The sequence below is a fragment of the Leiobunum rupestre genome, chromosome 10 (assembly GCF_980474605.1).
Source record: "Leiobunum rupestre chromosome 10, qqLeiRupe1.1.hap1, whole genome shotgun sequence".
NCBI classification, from domain to species: domain Eukaryota; kingdom Metazoa; phylum Arthropoda; class Arachnida; order Opiliones; family Sclerosomatidae; genus Leiobunum; species Leiobunum rupestre.
In genome coordinates, this window is record NC_143393.1 from 18365551 (window position 1) to 18386569 (window position 21019).

At 34.2% G+C, this 21019-nt stretch overlaps 5 protein-coding genes across 10 annotated transcripts; 3 read left to right on the forward strand and 2 right to left on the reverse strand.

The window, feature by feature from the left end:
* The first annotated feature begins 237 nt into the window (after window positions 1-237).
* BBS9 (Bardet-Biedl syndrome 9) lies at window positions 238-6822 on the forward strand. Of its 2 annotated transcripts, none has more exons than XM_090159692.1 (15): window positions 238-315; window positions 493-665; window positions 725-917; window positions 989-1053; window positions 1120-1408; window positions 1470-1651; window positions 1712-1804; window positions 1864-1993; window positions 3348-3532; window positions 3603-3670; window positions 3731-4148; window positions 4208-4315; window positions 4384-4718; window positions 4784-4987; window positions 5110-6822. In XM_090159692.1, exons 2-15 carry the CDS (start codon window positions 554-556, stop codon window positions 5365-5367), a joined length of 2640 nt encoding a protein of 879 aa, XP_090015818.1. In that variant the 5' UTR covers window positions 238-315; window positions 493-553; the 3' UTR covers window positions 5368-6822. The 2 variants fall into 2 exon arrangements, with proteins under 2 accessions (XP_090015818.1, XP_090015819.1); XM_090159693.1 differs by having other exon boundaries at window positions 1870-1993.
* LOC149924929 (protein zer-1 homolog) lies at window positions 6789-13553 on the reverse strand. 2 transcript variants are annotated; one of them, XM_090159694.1, is made up of 12 exons: window positions 13326-13553; window positions 12334-13122; window positions 11600-11921; window positions 11338-11540; window positions 10290-10461; window positions 10049-10210; window positions 9859-9967; window positions 9733-9803; window positions 8301-8416; window positions 7502-7797; window positions 7308-7434; window positions 6789-7227 (listed from the first exon to the last, which is right to left on the reverse strand). In XM_090159694.1, exons 2-12 carry the CDS (start codon window positions 13092-13094, stop codon window positions 7176-7178), a joined length of 2391 nt encoding a protein of 796 aa, XP_090015820.1. In that variant the 5' UTR covers window positions 13095-13122; window positions 13326-13553; the 3' UTR covers window positions 6789-7175. The 2 variants fall into 2 exon arrangements, with proteins under 2 accessions (XP_090015820.1, XP_090015821.1); XM_090159695.1 differs by having other exon boundaries at window positions 9859-9949; window positions 13326-13552.
* Window positions 13554-13760: 207 nt separating this feature from the next.
* Uba5 (Ubiquitin-like activating enzyme 5) lies at window positions 13761-17217 on the forward strand. 2 transcript variants are annotated; one of them, XM_090162034.1, is made up of 12 exons: window positions 13761-13843; window positions 13940-14127; window positions 14194-14239; window positions 14294-14383; window positions 14453-14562; window positions 14632-14718; window positions 14783-14864; window positions 14949-15053; window positions 15121-15248; window positions 16372-16589; window positions 16668-16786; window positions 16843-17217. In XM_090162034.1, the coding sequence occupies exons 2-12, from the start codon at window positions 13982-13984 to the stop codon at window positions 16909-16911; spliced, it is 1200 nt and encodes a 399-aa protein (XP_090018160.1). In that variant the 5' UTR covers window positions 13761-13843; window positions 13940-13981; the 3' UTR covers window positions 16912-17217. The 2 variants fall into 2 exon arrangements, with proteins under 2 accessions (XP_090018160.1, XP_090018161.1); XM_090162035.1 differs by having other exon boundaries at window positions 13782-13870.
* Window positions 17002-18248, reverse strand: LOC149924931 (transmembrane protein 41A-B-like). Its single transcript, XM_090162036.1, has 5 exons — window positions 18021-18248; window positions 17799-17955; window positions 17518-17679; window positions 17313-17451; window positions 17002-17256 (listed from the first exon to the last, which is right to left on the reverse strand). Exons 1-5 carry the CDS (start codon window positions 18119-18121, stop codon window positions 17081-17083), a joined length of 735 nt encoding a protein of 244 aa, XP_090018162.1. The 5' UTR covers window positions 18122-18248; the 3' UTR covers window positions 17002-17080.
* Window positions 18249-18272: 24 nt separating this feature from the next.
* On the forward strand, window positions 18273-20297 carry Ubc2 (ubiquitin conjugating enzyme 2). 3 transcript variants are annotated; one of them, XM_090162037.1, is made up of 5 exons: window positions 18273-18427; window positions 18712-18966; window positions 19033-19216; window positions 19280-19427; window positions 19498-20297. In XM_090162037.1, exons 2-5 carry the CDS (start codon window positions 18725-18727, stop codon window positions 19593-19595), a joined length of 672 nt encoding a protein of 223 aa, XP_090018163.1. In that variant the 5' UTR covers window positions 18273-18427; window positions 18712-18724; the 3' UTR covers window positions 19596-20297. The 3 variants fall into 3 exon arrangements, with proteins under 3 accessions (XP_090018163.1, XP_090018165.1, XP_090018164.1); XM_090162039.1 differs by lacking the exon at window positions 18273-18427 and adding an exon at window positions 18496-18614; XM_090162038.1 differs by lacking the exon at window positions 18273-18427 and having other exon boundaries at window positions 18627-18966.
* The last annotated feature ends 722 nt before the right edge of the window (window positions 20298-21019 follow it).

A 21019-nucleotide genomic window follows, 5' to 3' on the forward strand; every position in this document is an offset into this window, starting at 1 on the left:
ATTTTGAAGAAAAAAAATATTTTTGCTTGAAAACGCGTCTTATTTGAACGAATCATTGAGAGATAGACGGCGCCACGGGTAGAATGATAACGTTTTCTCGTCATTTGGGACGCCGATGGGAGCAGACGACAGTATTCTTATTTTTAAAAACTTGTTTCGCGAAATACTGAAATCCGACGTTTCGATTGGACCTCTAGATTAATATTCCCAACTCAATGCTCAAATCAGCCCTTTCTTCTTTGAATAAAAAAAAAATTGACTTTGACAGTTCGCTGTTCAGTTTGTTTACTTTTTTTAAGCTATGGGGTTTCACTGGTAATTATTTTATATTAATTTAATTTAATATTCTATTTACTTAATGTTGTTTCACTATAGCTATATAAATTATAGATTTTAGATTATCGAAATGTCGTTCTAATAGTTTAGGTGGTAGGCCTTGGTTTCTGAAAACTACAGCTGTACTACTGTTTAACAAGTCTTGACTAATTTCAGTGGTAAAAATGACAAAATATTACGGCAAACATGAAGGTAATAAACATAAAGTAGGCGGGAAATGTCCCTGTTCAAAGTCAGAGACTGGTGGAGTGTTCAGTGTGGGGAAGAAGGAGGTTATGACCATGGTTTGCTCTGTGTTACAAACATTGATAATGTTCCCGATGGAACAGGTAAATGCCATTTAACCCAATAAAATATTTATAAAACCGTAATTTTAAACATGTTGCAGATAAAATTATTATAGCAAACCAAGAAAAGGGTTTGATTCAAATTTATGAGCCCAAAGTAGTTTTAAACGAAACCAGTAAAGAAGGGGATGTTCAAAATACAGGAACACTTCAAGGATTTAGACCTGATGACCTTTTACTGGAATACAATCTTGACAACCCGGTGTTGCAGATAGCGTGTGGAAATTTTGTTTCGTACGTAGTCTTTGACCTTTGCTGTAATTTAAATACTGAGACCTTCAAAATCTTATAAACAAATATCTTAGAACACTGCAACAAACCCAGCTGGCAGTTTTACACCCAAGAAAACTTTCTGTGTATAGCATAACTGGTACATTGAGTCGTAACATATAAATTGGCTTTTATGAAATTTAATTTTATCTTTTATTGAATGAAGGCAGTAAAGGCGCTGTTGAACATGGATCTCAATATCAAATGACCCTTGCTTATGAGCATAAACTCCAGAGAAGCTCTTACTGTTTAGTCATCGGACCTTTTGGTGAAGCGAAAGGAAAAGATCTTTTGGCAGTTTTATCATTGGATGGGGTTTTAAGTTTCTTTGAACAAGAAAGCTTTGCATTTAGTCGTTTTCTACCTGGTTTTTTACTCCCAGGACCTATAATTTACGTTAAAAAAACGGATTCTCTCGTTACAATATCATCTTCATTCCACGTAGAAAGTTTTAAGTAAATGAAAATTTTATTTGATTCTGAGAACATCTTTCAATTTGCTTTATTTTCACTGTAGGTACCGTACTCTGGCAGTCGCAAAAGACCCTGATGAAACTCAAAATGAAGGTCAAAGAATTGCTGGTTCTATTCAAAAGGGGAAAAGAGTTACTGCTGATTGGACTTTCAGTTTGGGTGAAATTGCTATCGATATAGCAGTGACGGAGAATCCAAATTCGTACTCAATTATTTATGTGCTAGGTAATTTTTCTGTAGTATATGTAAATGTAATGTCTTTTAATCTTGTATTTATTGTGATAGGAAAAAAGAATATATTTACATTAAAAGACAATGGCATGTTGCACTGGATGAAAAAATTAGATTATGAGCCATGCTGTTTTTTACCTTATCACGGTATTATTAAGATGTGATTTGATTTCTTAACATTTTTAAATTAATATTAATTATTTTAGCTTTAGAATTAAGTCCAATGCTACTAGTGTGTACTGTCAATCGCACAATGTTGGTTTATAACGAACAAACTATGAAATGGGCTGCTCAGCTTCCTATTGTACCGGTTGCAGTACGCAGATGCAATCTAAGGTAAATTCAATTATCATGATAAATTTTTCTCATTTTCTATACAGGGTGTTAACTAAAAACCGTACGAGGCTAACTACAAATGTATTTAAGCTAGGAATCTGAAACTTCCAGGATTCATAGAATGTGCAGGGGGTCACTTTCACTTGAAAACTGAAATTTCCATGACCTTGAACCATGTCTTGAAGATCATTTAAAATTTATCTCGATAACCATTAGAGATACAAAGTTGGTTTCAATTAGAAAAGTGTTCCCCTTCACATTTTAGGTGTAAATAACTTTGATACTTCCTTATTTGACCAATGACAAGTCGAAAGAATTTAGACAAAAACATGAAGGTTGTGATGAAAATAAATTACACCAGAGACCAGGTTGAAGGGCTAATAACTCTAATAATACTCATGGTAGAGTATCAAAATTTGCTAAACATACTCATCTGATGTTTTTAGAATTTGTAAACTCAGATGACCTTTAACTCATGGTTCAAGGTCAATCAAAGTTTATCTTGAAAGCCTATGGATTTAGAGAAATGGTTCCAATTTTAAAGGTTTTCATCATGGGGGTTTTGCATCGGGTAAAAGACATTTAGACTTAAAATTTCAATTTACACACGTTTTAAATTGGAACCATTTCTCTAAATCAATTGGTTCTCGAGATAAACGTTGAATGACCTTGAACCATGAGTTGAATGTCATCCGAGTTTGAAAATTCTAAAGACTTCGTATTATGAGTATGTCTAACAAATTTTCGATACTCCAGCATGTGTACTTTTCGAGTTAATAGCCCTTCAACCTCTTCTCTGGTACATGATTTTCATCACAACCTTCTTGTTTTTGTTTAAATTCTCTATATTGGTTATTGGTCAAATTAGGTGTTTCCATTGTCAAGTGACTCCCTGCACCTTCTATGTGTCCTGAAAATTTCAAATTCCTAGCTAAAACCAATTTTGAGTTATTGACCCTGTATCGTTTTCTAGTTAACACCCTGTATATTATAAGCCATATAATATATGTATAATTAATTATGTTACATATGTGTATTTGTTAGTTGAGATAATTACTGTTAGCAATGTATGACGAGAATTTGTATCAAACCCAAAAAGAAAAGCAGATAGTCCTATAGCAAATATGTGTTGGTCTTAAGTCAGCCAAAAATGTATTGTCTCTAATTGACTTTTGAATTTGTTGACAACAATTATTTTATTATTTATTTATTTTTGTAAAACAGTTTTAACTGAATGGGAATATCCTAATAAAGCTTATTATTATTATTATTATTATTATTATTTTAGAAATGGGTCTCAATGAATCGGACATAACTAGAATCTTATTTCTGTGTTTTTTTAATTAAATTGTAGCTCTCTAGAGGGTGTCCTGGTTTACTTAGGTTCTCAAGGAACTCTGGCTTGTTCCTATTTGGGTACGGACCCATCCCTTCTTGTGGCTCCTCCCCCCACTTCCCTTTCTGACATAAACTACTCGGAAGCTGAAAAAGAACTTAAGCAGTTGAAAGCCGTAATAAGTGGAACATTGAATGATAAATGTATAATATTGCCGTTTGCCTCCTGACTTACCTCTCCAATTCATTAACAATTGGTTTGGTTTTGTTTTAGCTTCAATGCCAATGATGAGTCAAAACATTGCTGTACAAATTTCGGTTCATTTACCTCAGCTTAATCCTGTATATGACAACAATCATTTTTATTATAGTACATTCACTAATATTTTTGTGTAAATTTAGGGTGAAACAGCATCCGCTTTTATAAGCGTACAACTTCTAGTCCGTCAAGAAAAGGTCCGTAATGTGCGACTTTCGCTGTTTGTGGCACCTCCATTGGCTGTTTTTCAATCTGTTCATTGTTTTTCCGAATTGATGCCTGGAGACGCACCCACTCAAATTAGTGCATCAGTCCTTATACCAGAAGGCCATGATGGTCTTGTACCATCTTTGCTCAAAATCAGGGCCACTGTCGTTTATTACAATGACTCTGATACGTCTAGTCAGATTGATAGCAGCACAGTTCCTCATTTGGTGGAAAGCGCAGCTAGCTTGCCTTTGGTAATTGCTCTGCAGGCTGTTGCCCCTGTTAAAGTTGCTGCTTACAAACTTACCCTGGACTCGAATAAGCCTTGTGTTGATTTGCAAAAACTATTTTTTGGTTAGATACTTTATTATTTTTTACTAAAGCATGAAATGCAATAAATGTTTTTTATTTAGAGCTATCTTGGGAAGAACTTGCTCAGGACAATGCGATTGGTTTCCAATATAAAAATTCGGACCGTCAAAATCCATTGATAGTTTCAATTTTGGCTTCTAAAACTTCTCGTAAGAAACACTAGAATGCTACTTTATTGAGAAATTAATCATTTGAACCACTTGGGGGTTTTTTTCAGAGCGTTATAGAATTCAAAGCTCTAGTTTTGGCGCCCTTTGGCTACCGACAAGTCTGCTAATTCAACGCCTACAAAAATACTACCACAAAGAGAAGAATTTCAAAATTGGAATCCCCACTTCAGGAGCCGGATCTCAGCTACCATTAGCGGAATTTATGGCCGAAGTTGAGGACCATTACCAAGCTAGAAAACAAAAACAGCAGTTTGATCAAATGCTGGAACAATCCGCTGCCCAATTTAGAATTATTCAAAAACGTTTGTTAATTAAAACGAAGGACAAATCAGCCTTGCCGTTAAATAATTTAGATGTATTACTTGATGCTTCTTATCATCAGGTATTAGCAATAATAATGTTTAATATTTCAAATTTGTTGATTTGTATTTCTTGTATTATCTTTAGTTACTGAGTCTATCAGAAGCAGCTTGGCATAGTTTACTACAAATTGAAAGGAGTGCTTGCTTATTAGCATGTTCAGCATCTCTAATCAAAATGTTGGCAATTTTGCAACAGAAAGAAGGAACACTGACTGATGTTCAAAGGCACATTTTAGAAGCTTCTTTGAGTGATCTCTCACTTTATAATAGTATATCAGGATCAGAACAAGTAATTTTTGGATAATAAACCAGTTTCAATACTCAGATAATAACTTGGCGTGTGACTATTGAAACTACATGTATATTATTATAATCCTTATTAGACAGTCATTAAGGTAATCTTTTAACTAGGGATGGGAAGAACACACTCATGCAGCCCTCATTCATCTAATAAATCCTGGAGAAAATGGTCACACACTAGGAAAAGGACATAACTTATCGTTCCTCCAACCTCAGGATCTAGCCAAGCTTAGAAAGCACTTAACGCTAGTTTTAATGAGGGCCAGTAAAGGAACTTTAACACCCAAGAAAATTGATGAAGAGGATCAGAAAGAAGAAGAACCCAGCCCTGAAGAAGAACAACGAGATGTAGGCGATGTTGATTTATAAGTTAATGCGTTCTATATTTTAGAAATTGGCAAAAACCTATATGAGAGTTGTATTGTTTACCAATATTATGATTTCACTGTGTAATGCTCAGGATTAATTACTCAGTTTATTATAAGTCAACTATATCTAACGCCATCTAGCGGCCCTTACAACTGAATGACCAATTAAATGGGGAAATCCACACATTGATTTTTGCCATGAGTCCTTGAGTCCTTAAATATGGTGTCGAGTCTAATTCGAGTCCAAAATTTCCAGTCGAGTCCAGTTCGTTTATTAAATTTCTATTTGAGTTGTGTAAAAAAATTCAAACACAAACTTTTTTCAAGTTTCAGATATGAGTAAGGAACTTCTTGACCATTTATTTTACCGTTTAATTTTTTATAAAATTATAAATTAAAAGGTGAGCCACAACATGGTCTCTATCAAACAAACGGTGTGCACTAAAATAGGTACTGTAGCGCCCAAAGACTATATACGCTTCACAAACTAGACGCCTCGCCATACAAAAAACCTGTTAACACTTTTGAAACACGGGAGAAGCCTTTGACCAGCCGTTAGAGGCGCCACTAATAGCACTGCTGAAGCACGGGGAAAATTTTGCCCTGCGTAGGCTAACATATGCAAGTTGAACCATTGAACACTCCAGTCTATTTAGCTAAGCGTATATATAGTCTTTGTGTAGCGCCATTCCGGGGATTTAAATTTATCGTACGAGGGGAACGGGTTGCGAGTCTGAGTACTCGACTCTGACTCTGACCAGAGTACCCGCACAGGCCTAATTACAATGTTGGTCGACAGCCACACTAATTTTTTTTTTAATTCTTATTAAGGAGCACAATATTTTTACTAGTTTGTTGTTTTAAGTAAATCTTCCCAAACAAAATCTAGAGTTGAAAACTATCAATTAGTATTAGTAAGCACAAAGAAGTCGTAAAGACTAACCAATTCCAAGTAAAAAAAATTGTCTGCTAATGTATGATGACTTGTTTTTAACATAACTAGTGCACCAACTTATGATGATTCTGGTTACATACATGTGAAACTTAACACTTCTGTTAAATTGTAGAGACGTAAGGAACGCTGTTGGTGCCATTTTCATGCATCATGGTGGCTGAGCTCCCCTATATAATGCCTGGTACTATACATTGGCTTGTTTACGCCTTTGCTGTTGAGTCCCAAATATTCTTAGCCTTTTAAGTTAAAATTAAACTTAACGGGTTCTAACATTGGCTACTAGTAACTGAAAAGGTGTTAAGTTCCTCCCAATATCATAAATCTTTATTCCACACTCTGAATCCGTCCAAAAAGCTTTTTACACTAGCATTCAAAGCAAATTTATTTTAATTTATACTATGGTAAATACACCATGTCACTGATCGTTTGTTAAAATATTGTTAGAACGTTTGTTAATGCAAAAAAAGTTCTAAATAAAAAGTTTTATTGGTGATAAAGTAAAAAGGGAAAAATCTAGTAAAATTTTTGAATACATATACAATATAGCGATTTTTAAACAACTTTTACGCTCGCCATTTCTTCCTAGTTTAATTTTTTTATACACGATGTACAAGTAAAACATCTAAGATGTTAATGAAGTATGTAAAAGTTTAATTTTATAAGTGAGGATAGAAGCCTAAAACAGTTGCGGTTCAAATGCTAGGCTTTTTTTATATTTGATATACGTTTCGAATAACAAAGCTATCTAAAAAGAACTTAACTTTTTCAATCAGTTTCTCTATAACCCTGTGATAAAGAATTTTACGTTTTAAGTTTCTTAAGCAAAGTGTTTTAACAAAATGTAATCCATTTATTCATTGAACATCAATATCTTCGACTCTATCTTCATGATCTTTACTTAGATAGCTAAAATACACCCAAAATTAATCATCCCTCAAACATCTAGACCAATTTCACCATACCATAATTAAAAACAGTTCTCTTACTTTTTGCACTGATCAATAGTCATCATTGCTAATTTCTTTATTGTAATGCACATGTTGGGTTTTAAAAGTAGCCGTTCAATTAATTCTAAGCCACCCTCATCCCTTAGTAAGGCGCAATATTTGTCAGCTGAAAAAGGGAATTTTTTTTATTTAATTATGGCTTAATAATAATAATAAATTATAGATAAACAAACCATAGACATTGGTTAAATTAGCTAATGCCCAGATAGCCCAATGTTGCACTTCAGGTGTATGTTCTTCATGAAGTAACCTCAAAATTGGATCAAAAGAGCGATAATTTATGTTTCTCTTCGTACGAAGATCCCAGCGTTCCATTGCAGTCACCATACGTCTCAGGACTACATCCCTTTTGACTGATTTTATATTGAATTGCTCCCAAAACTCTGGCCCATCAGAGGTTATGTGAGATATGATACCAGCCGCGTTATAGCTTACTTCTATCCCATCACTAGTGCTGTCTAAGAGATCACTTCCAAAATAAATTTAAAATATAATAGCTGCCATATGTAGCCATTTATACCATAAGATACCTAATAACTATAAGTATGCTATTTGTGTAAATATTTCCCTCATTACTTATTTGTATCTGGTTGCTTGTTTAAAAATTGGGGGCAAAGCTCAGTGAAATTTGAAACACTTTAAAATGAAATCTAAAACTTACTTTACAAAATTAAAGATTGAATTGAACATAATACTGAATCATAAAAACACTAGCTTTGGCTCTAAAAGTTGTATATTTTTAATTTCAGATCTAACCTACATTTCCTGAGCATTTTAGATAAGCTGCATTTGATCAAATTTTACCGACCAATATTGAAGGTGAAAGCCACGAAGACTACTAATTTCTGTATTTGCTATCCTTCTACTACTTTGTCAAGAAAGGTGGTAAAAAATGCATTGAAAAGGTTACAAATTTCATACCTATGGTTATATTGTTACTTATGCTTATGCGGATAAACATAGTATAGTTACCAGAATACAGTTAGATACTCGTCTTTCATAAGGAAAGGCCTGAGTTCTTTAACTTCGGCAACATTTCCCAATAATCCCATCATATTTCTTAATAGTTCGGGTTTATCGGGGAACAGCTAAAAAAAAAATAGTAACGATTTTATTTGAAAATTTCAGTTATTTTTTAATGATTAAACACGCTCAAGACATATGATTAAAGGGAGTATATGAAGTTCCATATTCAGGGTGGATCATCTAATTACACCTTGTGTTGTGGTAAGTGAGTCTAGCAGACCATAAGCAGTGAATTTAGCTTATCAAGTTGATCAATATGTAGCTAACTTTTAAACTTATATTTTAACTTTTTAAGGTTTTAATTATATTTTGAACGTGCTCAACATCTATTTTTCTTTAGTTTTAGTTCCAGAAGATGTTTCTTCATAAAATATTTTACTGAAAGCCATTCACGGAGTGACATCATAAAACTAAGAAAATCGCTCCCTCTGGTGAAGTACTGTCAATGGCAGTATTTGATAGTTTGATTGGCTCTCAGTAAAAAAAATTGCGTTGTAATTAGCTTTTTCAGTTTACCTAGAGACACGTAGCAGCCAACTAAACAACCTCAATAAACCGCTTTATTTATGTCTGCTATGTAGACATTATTAGGTGGATACTTTTCACTTACGTGATTTTGGAGTAGGGTAAGGAGAGTAACCCTATGATGTCATTTAACTCAGATTCTGGGGTGGCGGATAGTTCAATTTAGGGTAGAGATGCACCGATATGGGTACAGCCGATATATCGGCCACGAAGGCCGATAATATCGGACGACATTAACAAAGTTATTTATCATAACAGTGTACATGATAAAAACATTGTAAAAGACAGTTCAGTACACTGTCATACCATTTTCAAATTTTTCATGAAAAAAAGTTTGCAAGAGCATATCCAAATATGTTTCTTTTCATTTTACATATTTTCTATCATAAATCGAATATTATTTGTTTATACTCGTAACCCCCTGTCTAAAAAAAGGTATGATTTAGTCTGGCATCCGTGGCGCGGCCAATCAAGTAAAATATTATCATTAGTTAGATAATCAAGAACTTTATTTTTAAATGTTTTTCTGAAAATATTTTTCAAATACCGGTATTGGCCAATATCCGCTTCGCTTAAGCCAATATTGGCCGATGCCAATATATCGGTGCATCCCTAATTTAGGGTAAAAACGTTTTCCCAAACTGGCTGCCTGTGAAAATTTGATCAGTTTACTCTTAACTTCAGATTTTGAAGAGTAAAAAGGGTAGCCCCAATACTCTTGACTTTGACAAATAGTTAACGGTGTAGAGTAATTCTACAATACCTAATTGTCTACTTAGCTGATAAAAATTCTCGTTGTCTGTTACTTGGCTTTAGGTAAACTGAACAGTCTAAATATAGACTTGCGTTTTACCCGTAAACATCCTAGGAACAAATCCATTCCCCTCTCGTTTAAGAATAGCTTGCAATTTATAGGAGTTTCATCTAAAGAAACAAATGTTAAGCAGTCGCTCATAATCCAAAAGTTAATATAACTTGCCCGTCACATTCCACATGGTGCTCCATGCTGTTTCCATAACTTCATCGCACAAGTGACGGTTCATTCGTGATGTGATTAGTTGCAACATTACCTGGCAGATATTGATAAACTAACTTTAATTTGTACCAAATTGAAGACTGTTTTTAACTATAGCAACTGCCACTACGCGATTTGGAAGGAAATAACTAACTGTTAAAGCTCCTTTTTTCCCCACTAACTGCTTCTGAATGCCATCAACTTGGCAAGCCAAACTGTTAATTAGGTAGATCCCAATTCTCTGAACAAAATCATCCTGATCTTCTTGAGAGACGACGTAGAGTAAAATATCAACCAGTCTAACATAGTCAAAAAGCTAAAAAATAAATTTCATGGTAAAATTTATTAAATTAATTAGTAATTAAGAATTTTTTTTAACTAAATAAGATAAGTACCACATCCTGAGGTATTTTAAAATGAATCAATGTAAGGCATCCATTTCTAAGCATGGTTGTGTCGTACCGATGCATACACATGGCGTCTAATAAGGTCTTGATTATATTTTTTTTCATTTTAATAGTGAAGTGATTTTTCTCATCACTTTTTACAATGTAAAATAGCGACGCGCTGAAAAAAATCAAATGTATAATGGGATTTAGTTCAATCTTCAATTTAACTATTGCCTGAGCAATACAAGTGAGTTTTCCTATTCTTGGGCTGCGTTCAGTAACGCTCAATGAAATATCTCAAAAATTATTTTTATTTGTTGTTAATTTTGTAAAATATTGTCCGTCACGGCGTCTGCAACTAGCCTTCCTCCGTGCTGCGACGTCATGTAACCGTTGAGGCAAGCACGTAGATATAGAAAGTCTAAGGGGGGGAACGATTTATAACACAACCAGATGAAATCGCGAGCGCGAAATTTTTCGTTAGCAATAATGCATATTTAAAGTACTGGCTAGACTCGGGACGAGTGACAATGACATTTCCGCACTTGTATCAAACAAAGTTTTTTAATACATTTGCGAGAAAATGATAATATTAATGATACTATTAACATATTAATATATTTTACTGTGCTGCGTTGCGGATATTTCAATTTATTTTTACGTCTTACTGTTTATTTCTTAATGCTGCGCTCCTTTCGTAAGAATGGAATCAACTCCTAAGGGGGGTGTTTGAACCCCCTAAACCCCCCCTTATATACGTCCTTGCGTTGAGGAACGAAAAAACCTGTTATTACAGCCAATGACTTTGTTGCTCAATGGATGGACAATGTGACGTCAAAACCGGAAACACTTAAAAGAGTACAGTGCGAATCGGGACTCAATGCCATCTCAACGATGAGTCCGCTGAGCGTTACTGAATGCAGCCCACGATGTCACAGAATTTAACCAAAAATACCACATTTATCATGTCCAAAATATTTAAATTGCTAACTCTCTTGCAGACAAAGTCAATTTTTTTCTAGTTAAATAGTAGAATGAGTAAGTTTCAATTTACCTCCCAGCAATTTGTACATGCTTCTCTCCCAAATGTTTTCTCATGGCTACTAAAACCACATCCAAAGCCAATCTAGGATTGAGGCATGATTCGTAACGGAATAGGTGGAACAGATCGTTTAAAACTTTTTGAAGTAAAGGAGGACGGTCGCTGTAAACTTGGGCAGCTGTCATAATTTGTGGTTCATTGGCATCACCAGCAATCTACACATTCAACCTTATTTTAGAGTCATTCTTTTAAAAGTTAGAACAATAAAATTTACTCTAATAGCGGGAATGTGATGTCGGTAACAAGCTTCGTGAGCAGTGTTTAACAGACCCAGAAATTCCAATGGCCTCTCAACTCTACTTTTCAAACCGGGGATATCCGTAAGCCTTGATTCTTGAACGGGAGATAAGATATCTTTTACAGGACTAGAAGAATCATTAGGACTACTCCTTTCTTGGATTCCCGTTCCAGCTAAATTTGTTCCAGAGATATCTAATGACACCAAATTAGGTAGCTTGATTATGATTTGTCTCAGTACAGTGTTCGGATGTTTGTAGTGTCCATATTTTTCATTTGATTGAGATATATCTAAATGTCTGAAAAAAATTACAATAAACTGATTTTTACCTCCTATTACACTACTACCATAAGTAACATAATACCCATAAATATGATAACAGTTAAAGTGATACTTTCTCATACTGAACCAAGGTTAATTTCAAATAATTTTAAAGTTATTAGTTATAATAATTTGATAACAATAACTAAATTAGGTTTAATGGCGTTAATTGACTTAGTAGCAGAGTGACCAAGGAAATTAAGGAATTTTACATTACAATTTCTTCAATATTAGAGACTAGTAACAACTGAACGAGTTGTCAGTCTTTAGCCACATTATTTATATGGTCATTGCTGTAGCAAACTATCAGTAGAAAATTTCCCTTAAGGAAATAGGATTTTTTATACTTATGGCTATTATGTAATTTACTACACTACTAATCAATATACCTTAAATGTTGGAGTTCTGTAATATTATCTATGGCATCTTGAAGCCGTGGCACGTCAAACAAGCATAAGTAAACTAATTGTTTAATGGGTAACAGGTAATTTAAATCACCTAAATTGTAACACGTTGACAAGTCTAGATGTGTTAAATGAGTTAGGGGTCGTAGCAATAGCGGGAAATACTCCCTCTCTACGGTAGCACTCAGTCCTTTAATCACTAATTTCCTAAGATTGGGAGCTCGTAATATGTATCCTCTTTCTAGATAATTGCTTGAAGTGCTGGGTTGAGATACTTCGTTATTGGGACTATTCTGCAGTGTCTCAGGAAAAATCTGAACAGCACTACCAACAGTTAAGGAGAGCAAGTCTGATTTCAGACTATTGATTTTATCCAATGAATTCTGAGTTAGTTTGGAACAGTTAGATATGTCCAATTCTACTATGGGATGTTTCGTTACTACGACCAGTCCATTATCTGTCACAGCACTATCGTGCAAATTTACCCTAACCAAACGGGATGTTGTTGTGTCCTGAAAAAGGTTGAGGAACTTGTCATCAATGACTTCATCCAAATCTTCTGAATATAGATGTAGCATCCGCTCGCATATTTCTGTCGGTAACGTAATTCCATGGCACAAGTGATATTCGGAGGTTTCAGAGTTATAGTAACAGAGATGAGAATGGTTTTTAAGGCAGAATTTTACGCAGATATCAACCAGGGAGTCTGGAAGGTACGGTTCCCAAACTGATCCCGCAGCCAACATGCTTCGACAGTCAATGAAAATGAAAATTCTAAAATAGTAAACAAACAAATTAATGATGTGCCCTTTGTAATTATTAATTGTATTCTTAAAGCTTAAGTAGGCCTTTGCTTGGCTTTTATTTACAAACAAAAGACGATTAAAAACTAGGGGCTTCAGAATTGATTAGGCTAATGGAGATAAGCCTTAATTTAATGGATCTTAATGACATAAAAATGAAACCAAATCGCTTACCAAAATGAATCTTCAAATAATTTAATTTTGCTATCCTAATATTCTTCAAACTTAATATTTCTTTTAGGGCAAAACAGGAAAATTCCCATTGTTTTTAGTTTTATTACTTTTTAACCAACAGACGATAATGACGTTTCAGGAAATTTCCCATACTCTAGAACCACAAGAGTAGATGGCGCCGTCGCGTCTAAAGAATATAAATTCCGATTTCTATCGTGTAATGAGGAAACCAAAGAAATAGGAAATTTTCACTTAATATTTAAAACACCAAAATTTCGAAACAAATTATATCTCGACAAAAACAAACACCGTATTCGAAACTGGCCATTTGATTGTTTTTAAATGGTTTTTATAATGGTATAATAGAAAATATTGGTCTAAGAGGTCATGTTTTAAATTTCCCGCTTTTTAATTAATTAAAGGTACGAGGCCTTCCTGCTACTGCTAGTTTTGAATGACACGTCAAGCACGAGGATTATTTCCAGCTGTCACGTTCATCCTAAAATATTATAATCAAAGTAAATTTTTTTGATTAACTCAACAAAGTAAATATTTTTTTTTAAATTTGGTAGAAAATGTATTACTTGTTTTAATATAACATTGCTATTATTTAGGCCTTGCCTACAATATTGTCACATAAAGTCAAGATTCCAAAAATGTCAGATCCAGCAAATTTGATAAATTCTTTACAAGAACAAGTTAGAGCCTTAGAACAAGAGTTAGTCTCTGTGAGAAATGACCAGCCTGTGAGAAATAAGATATCCCAAATGAGTAGCGAAGTTGTAGATTCCAATCCATACAGGTTCGATGTTCCTAGAACCAATTTCACAGGTTTTCATTTTTGACAAATAAACCTCTTTTATTTCAGCCGATTAATGGCTTTAAAACGTATGGGTATAGTTGATAATTACGAGGTATGTGTAGCCTATTTTGGATGACATAATTCATCTTAACAAGATCTATTTTAGAAAATTCGTGAATATACTGTCATTGTGGTTGGAGTTGGTGGTGTTGGTAGTGTTACTGCAGAAATGTTAACAAGGTGTGGAATTGGAAAAGTCAGTTGAGGATATTTCTAAAAGGAGCAAATTCTAAAATAACTTTATTGATATAAATCTTTATTTCAGCTTCTCCTCTTTGATTACGATAAAGTTGAATTAGCCAATATGAACCGGCTTTTCTTTCAACCTCACCAATCTGGACTCAGCAAAGTAGAGGCTGCCTCCAAAACATTAGCGTAAGATTTATATTTGCTGGTGTCACTGTGGTGTGGTGAAAATTTTAAATGATCATAATATTCTTTAAGCTCTATAAACCCCGATGTGGAATTCGAAACTCACAACTATAATATAACAACTGTGGATAATTTCCAACATTTCATGGATAGGATTAAGTTAGTTTTGTTTGAAACAATTATGTGTAATTTTAAAATTCACCAAAGAAATTTGATATTTCAGGAGTGGAAGTTTAAAAGGAGGATCTGTTGATTTAGTTTTGAGTTGTGTGGATAATTTTGAAGCTCGTATGGCTATTAACACAGTAGGTACCTTAGTGATATTAATTATATCTCAAAATTCCATTTATCAAGGTTAATAATCATACTTAAAAAAATCTATTTTACAGGCTTGTAACGAATTAAATCAAACTTGGTTTGAATCTGGGGTTAGTGAAAATGCTGTCTCAGGACATATACAACTAATAATTCCTGGTGAAACAGCTTGTTTCGGGGTTTGTCTCAATGTTACCTTAGTTAGAGTGGGGTTATAAATTATTTAATAACAATTTTGTATTTTAGTGTGCCCCTCCCTTAGTGGTTGCCTCCAATATTGATGAGAAAACTCTAAAACGAGAAGGCGTCTGCGCTGCTAGTTTACCCACAACTATGGGAATTGTAGCCGGATTTTTAGTCCAGAATACTTTAAAGTAATTTAATATTTTCATCATTTTTGATCAATTGAAGCGAGGTTTACTACTAAACTTGAAACCCTTTTTGTGTGTTTATATTTATAGTAATTGCTAATCCAAAATTTATTATCATTCCTACTATTATTATAATATGAATATTATTATAATTAGGGCTGTCCGAGTACTCTAAATTATTCGAAGTGGTCTACAGTTTATAATTTAAAATACCCGGCGAGTCTATTATTTCCCGGTGATCCTTTTTTTGCTTTGTTTCCAAATATTCCGCAAATTAGTTTTATTTAGAAGTCAATATTTATCACAAAAGCGATAAATCCCTGATAAAAGTAATAATATAATTAAGTTTTCGAGAATTTTTGTGATATTTTGATGCCAATTGGAAATTTCAAATTACTCATAAATTAAATACATAGTTAAGTACATAATGAATAATTAGTAAAAAAAAAATTCTGATTTTAAATGGTTAGGATAAAAATTTAGGATTCGAATTGTCCTCGAAAAAGTTAAAATCCATTTCTTATGGACTTGACGACTCTAATAATTATTGCAAAATTGGACTCAAAAACTCCTAAGCCCAATTTTCCAAGACTCGGGACTCGACCTGAAACCTTAAAAACAGGACTCTCACAACCCTAATTATTATTGTAATTATAATAAGAGTAGATTTTGGATTTGCGATAACTAATGGAAGATTTGTTCGAGAACCTTGAAATTTTAACCCTTATTAGGGGGTGGGTGGTTGGCTCATTCCCAACCCCGCACTTCGACCAGAAGTTCATGGTCCATTTTCTTTGTAATCCATTCAAAAAGAAAACAATCAAATCCGCCACCAATGGCACAAGCCACAAAGCACAAGACTAATTTTGCTAATTTCAAACTGAGCTACGAAAATCTTAGTTCGTTATTGTAATAAACGTTTATTAGAATAACAAACTAAGATCAAACTGTACAGTAAACAATGATGAGAAGGGGGGAAAAGTGGTTTTTCATCAGGGGGAAGCACAAGGTGATCAAGATGTTTGCTCACTTATTTTCTGTAGGCTCGATTTAAATTTAACCGAATTCTAGGCAATTAGACTGATACAGTTGAAATTTATTTCTACTAAATTTATCTTTTACGCAGATTTCTTTTGGGTTTTGGAAAAGTATCTCATTACTTAGGATACAATGCTTTAGAAGACTTTTTCCCTACAATGTCAATGAGACCTAATCCACAATGTGATGACAGTTATTGCTGTCAGCGTCAAAAGGAATATCAAGTTGCGGAAGCAACCAAACCAAAAGTAGAGAAAAATCGTATTAAAGAAGAGGAAGCTGTTTTTCACGAAGACAATGATTGGGGTATGTCTGGTTACTTGATTCTCATTTGTGGAAGTTTGAAGTAATTGAACCATAATTTGATCATTTCTTCTCAAATAGGAATTAGCTTGGTGGATGAAACCCCTGCGGTTGAGTTGGAAGAGTTGTCCGAAAGACCAGGACTGGTACAAGGAGTCAAGTTGGCCTATACCACTCCAGCGCCTCTTAAAGCATCTCAGGTTTTTTAATTACAAACATTGGTCAAATTGACCAATGCTAATTTTTTGGCTTTTAGAATGATGACACTGTTGGTGATACGGACCAGACATTGGAGGAACTGATGGCTCAGATGAAATCTCTCTAAGGTGACAGAATTGCAAAGTAAACGCAGTGTGGAGTATTGTTGTATTCGATATTGGTGAATCAATTAAATTAGTATTTTTAAATTACAAAATATAAATTTAATTGATAAATCTCTATAACACTTAACAATTTATACAGATAACCATGATTTAACGCGGATATATAGTAACTTATTTATCAAATTTGGCTTTCTTTTTTCTCTTAACAAACATTCCTGGCAATAAAGCTAATGCAGCAACTGTTGCCAGTTTTAGAAACGTTCCAAGCGTAAAAACGTCATCCATTGATTTTAGTTGCGATAATATAACGCCAGTTTGAACAGTTATTAAATTGTAAGGCATCAAACCTGTGAAAAAATTACTTAGTCAAATTGAAATGCCCAAAAATGTTAGTTTTTCATACCAATCAAAACAGTTACAAAGAACAATGGCAATGGAATTCCTATAATTGGTGATGTCATATTTAAAAACCAGTTTGGGGACATGGGAAATATCCTTAGGAATAACAGAAAATATGGTAGACGATGTTCATTTTCCACCACCTAAAAATTTATTAAAAATTATCAGAGATGATTAATAAACGACATAGCACAACTTTTCTTTCATACCATATTTTTGAGGTATTGAAATTTCTGAGGGAAAAACTTAATTATGTGTTGCTGTGCGAAGGTTTTTGTCAAAATATAACATAAAGATGCTCCAATAGCTGTTAAAAAGCAAACAATAGGAAATCCTTCCAATATACCAAAAATTGCTCCAGCTAGCAAGTTCTATGATATTAAGAATGTAGTCAGTTTTACCACATTCAAGCTTATAATACAATTTCCAATACTACAGCTAGATCTTTATAGTTAGTAATGATTTGATGTTTAGGTCTTACAAAACTTACTAATAAAGCTGAGCCTGGAATTGCAAATGTTTGCTTATATAAATATGCGGATACGAAAATGATCATCACGCATAATACATTTTGTCGATAAATGTTTTTTAAGATTGCCGTAACATTTTGTAATTCTTCTAAATTGCTTGGGAAGTATAATTCTTCTCTGAAATACAAAAGAGTTTAAAAAAAAGAACAAAAAAATTTAAAGGGTTTGCAATTTTTCCTTACTTTGCATCTGAAATCATAGCTTTTATACCCCAATGCGTTAACCCATACAACCAAAATGTGGATATCACAAAAATAACGGGGACAAAAAGTATAGAACCCATTTTTAACCCATAGTATTTTTAATCAAATTAAAAAGTAATTAATTTATATGGAAGCAAGGCCGTGCCGTGATCCGTGACACACGACCGATTGACATTTTAAAGGTCAATAAAAACGTAAGACCACGCCTTAAAAGTAGCATTGACCAGTCGCTTGACTCGATTTTTGTGACGTAACTCCAATTAAAGGTAAATTGTTTAGCAAGTCGCCGACAATTGTTTACCAAAAAATATATATTTTTTCGAATAATACGATTAAATAGGAACCGACTGTCTGTTACCTTCATAGATTCTTTTAACGACTATCAGGTACAAAGTTTTATTGGAATATTTAAACGATACTGTACGTTAAGGGGCGAAATATCGCGTACCTAACTTTAGTACCAAGGCTTACCAACTTTTATTGTTTATGGTTATGGTGGAATCATTGGAATGAGTCTCTATGGTTGGTGACCGATCATATTCGACGGACCGAGTCAGGCACGTTTTCTGTCAGGTCACCACTTGGACTCTTTCTTGCTTAACTATAACTAGCTCTGTGCAGAACTTAATTGGGTTGAAACACTTATGATTTAAATAAATTTTGTACGCAGGGGTAAAAAGCCTATGTCCGGTGATAGAGGTCAAGCAGGGCCTTCTGGGGCCAGCACTAGTCGTGCAAACAACACCGCTAGAGCCAGTGGTTCTTCATCAGGAGGTGAACGAAGTACTGCTACCACTCCATCATCCACTGGTGGTACGAGCTCGGCAAATCCACCAAGTACTCCGAACAGTCAGGAGAAGGAGCACAATAAAGAAACAAAACTTAACCCTAAAATGTCCAAAGCTCTTAGCACAAGCGCAAAGAGGTTATTATTAACACATTTGAAAATTTACTAACCGCTTCTGCAATATTAATGTTTAATACTTTTCAGAATACAAAAAGAATTGGCTGAAATAACACTTGATCCACCACCAAATTGCAGTGCCGGGCCTAAAGGAGACAATCTTTATGAATGGGTTTCCACAATTTTGGGTCCGCCGGGATCTGTTTATGAAGGCGGAGTTTTCTTCTTAGATATTCATTTTTCCCCCGAGTATCCTTTTAAACCCCCAAAGGTAATTCTTTTAGAAATTTTGATTAAAGCCATTTCTAAATTGCATTTGCTGTATTTTTGACAGGTTACCTTTCGAACCCGAATCTACCATTGTAACATCAATAGTCAAGGCGTGATCTGCTTAGACATACTTAAAGATAATTGGAGTCCCGCCCTTACCATATCGAAGGTCCTACTTTCAATTTGTTCTCTGCTCACCGACTGCAATCCAGGTCTTTTCTATTTCAAAGTAGTTCCTCCCTAAACAAGCTTATTTCTTACTGTTAAATGTTTTTTTTAAAGCTGATCCTTTGGTGGGCAGTATTGCGACTCAGTACCTACAACATCGAGAGGAACATGATCGAATTGCTAGGCTGTGGACGAAACGATACGCAAATTAGAATTTTAGATCTTTTTTTATAATAGTTGTTTTTATTTTTTTCTCTATTTCGAATACCAATAATATGAACTTGAATTTTAATTAATTGCCTGTTCCCTTATTCCGTTTCTCATTGTGTGTGAATTAAAAACAAGGAAAAAGTCAGATAATGATGTAATGTTAGATTGGACATCCCTTATGTAGTATTCAGTATCTTATTGCAAAATCCTTAATTAATTTTGTGCGTAGATTGTTTTTTTTGTTTGTTTTTATGTTAGACATTGGTCTTCCAACAAGTTGAACCTAAAATTTTAACACCCTTTGAAGTGGCTCTCTGTAAAGGTGAAATCTAAGTTATGGTGAAAACCTTTTTATTTAGCCATTTATAGGTTTGCCTTGGTACAGTGCGCAGCCTCGTTAAACCCTCTCTTCCACCACTAAACACTCCTTGTCATAAATTGTTCTCTACTAGAGCAAAAAGGGATCTGTTTTAAATGGATCCTTTCGTGATTGTAGATTGAAATTTAACTATATCCACCATCATCAAAATCATTCCAGTTTTTTTTTTTAGGTTATTATATAGACCGCCGTCTACCAAATCCACACAGAATAGACAATGTTAAGTTATTACAAACACTGAAAATTCCATCAGAAACATTGTATAAATTTTTTTCTTTAAAACCAAAAGTGTCATGGTTACGCATTTAAATTAAAAAGCGAAAGTGAAAAACTGCCTTATTATTTTTTCATTAGCATAAATTTTATTCTAGGAGGTGAATACTTTTCTTTTGAGACTAAAGGAGTTTACCTTTTACACTATATTAAACTATTCACTTGTTCTGGTGGGGATAGTAGAGAGGTTAAGCCAGCACCAGAAAACGTGTAGGGGTATTTTGTAGGAGGCTGTCTTTACTCCTATAAGTTACCCCTACACGTTTTCGGGTGCTGACTCAACTTCGCTAATTACTATACCCGGGAACTATTCCTCAGACTTTTTATTATAGGAGGGGGGGGGGGGGCAAGAAATTTTGCGTTAACTCAATAGTGGTACAAGTAGATGGTTAGCTAGTAGTGCCCGTAAAGACGGGAGAGAACCGTTCGACATTGTAGAGAGGTCTACGGGTAACCTCTCTAAACGAGAAGTGGCGGAGAAAACTGTAAATCAGTCACGTCGTAATGGTCGCAAAGGCGCGCTTAATGCTCCAAATCCCGAAAAGCAGTATCGGTTAATCTATAAAAAAGTTCTGCGGATAAAATGCTAATAATAAGGTTAGCTGGTAGTGCTCGTAAAGGCTCGAGGAAGGTCAATTTTTTGTTTGAAATTGTAGAGAGTCCGACAAAGTAACCTCTCTAAAGCCGTGTTCACACTAGACACTTTGGAACCGTTTTAAAACTGTTTCGAAAGATAAAATTGAACATTTTCGGTGTCAAATGTATTAATAGCCA

Coding starts and splice junctions, on each gene's coding strand:
- BBS9 (XM_090159692.1), top strand. CDS start 554: ATGTCCCTGTTCAAAGTCAGAGACTGGTGGAGTGTTCAGTGTGGGGAA. Junction 1,652..1,711: donor CTCAATTATTTATGTGCTAG/GTAATTTTTCTG, acceptor TTATTGTGATAG/GAAAAAAGAATATATTTACA. Junction 4,719..4,783: donor TTGATGCTTCTTATCATCAG/GTATTAGCAATA, acceptor TATTATCTTTAG/TTACTGAGTCTATCAGAAGC.
- LOC149924931 (XM_090162036.1), bottom strand. CDS start 18,121: ATGGGTTCTATACTTTTTGTCCCCGTTATTTTTGTGATATCCACATTT. Junction 17,956..18,020: donor GCTATGATTTCAGATGCAAA/GTAAGGAAAAAT, acceptor TTTGTATTTCAG/AGAAGAATTATACTTCCCAA. Junction 17,257..17,312: donor CTTTGTAACTGTTTTGATTG/GTATGAAAAACT, acceptor ATTTTTTCACAG/GTTTGATGCCTTACAATTTA.
- Ubc2 (XM_090162037.1), top strand. CDS start 18,725: ATGTCCGGTGATAGAGGTCAAGCAGGGCCTTCTGGGGCCAGCACTAGT. Junction 18,967..19,032: donor CTTAGCACAAGCGCAAAGAG/GTTATTATTAAC, acceptor AATACTTTTCAG/AATACAAAAAGAATTGGCTG. Junction 19,217..19,279: donor ATCCTTTTAAACCCCCAAAG/GTAATTCTTTTA, acceptor TATTTTTGACAG/GTTACCTTTCGAACCCGAAT.
- LOC149924929 (XM_090159694.1), bottom strand. CDS start 13,094: ATGTTGGCTGCGGGATCAGTTTGGGAACCGTACCTTCCAGACTCCCTG. Junction 10,211..10,289: donor TTAAAATACCTCAGGATGTG/GTACTTATCTTA, acceptor TTTATTTTTTAG/CTTTTTGACTATGTTAGACT. Junction 7,435..7,501: donor TAATTTAACCAATGTCTATG/GTTTGTTTATCT, acceptor TCCCTTTTTCAG/CTGACAAATATTGCGCCTTA.
- Uba5 (XM_090162034.1), top strand. CDS start 13,982: ATGTCAGATCCAGCAAATTTGATAAATTCTTTACAAGAACAAGTTAGA. Junction 15,249..16,371: donor TTAGTCCAGAATACTTTAAA/GTAATTTAATAT, acceptor TCTTTTACGCAG/ATTTCTTTTGGGTTTTGGAA. Junction 16,787..16,842: donor CGCCTCTTAAAGCATCTCAG/GTTTTTTAATTA, acceptor TTTGGCTTTTAG/AATGATGACACTGTTGGTGA.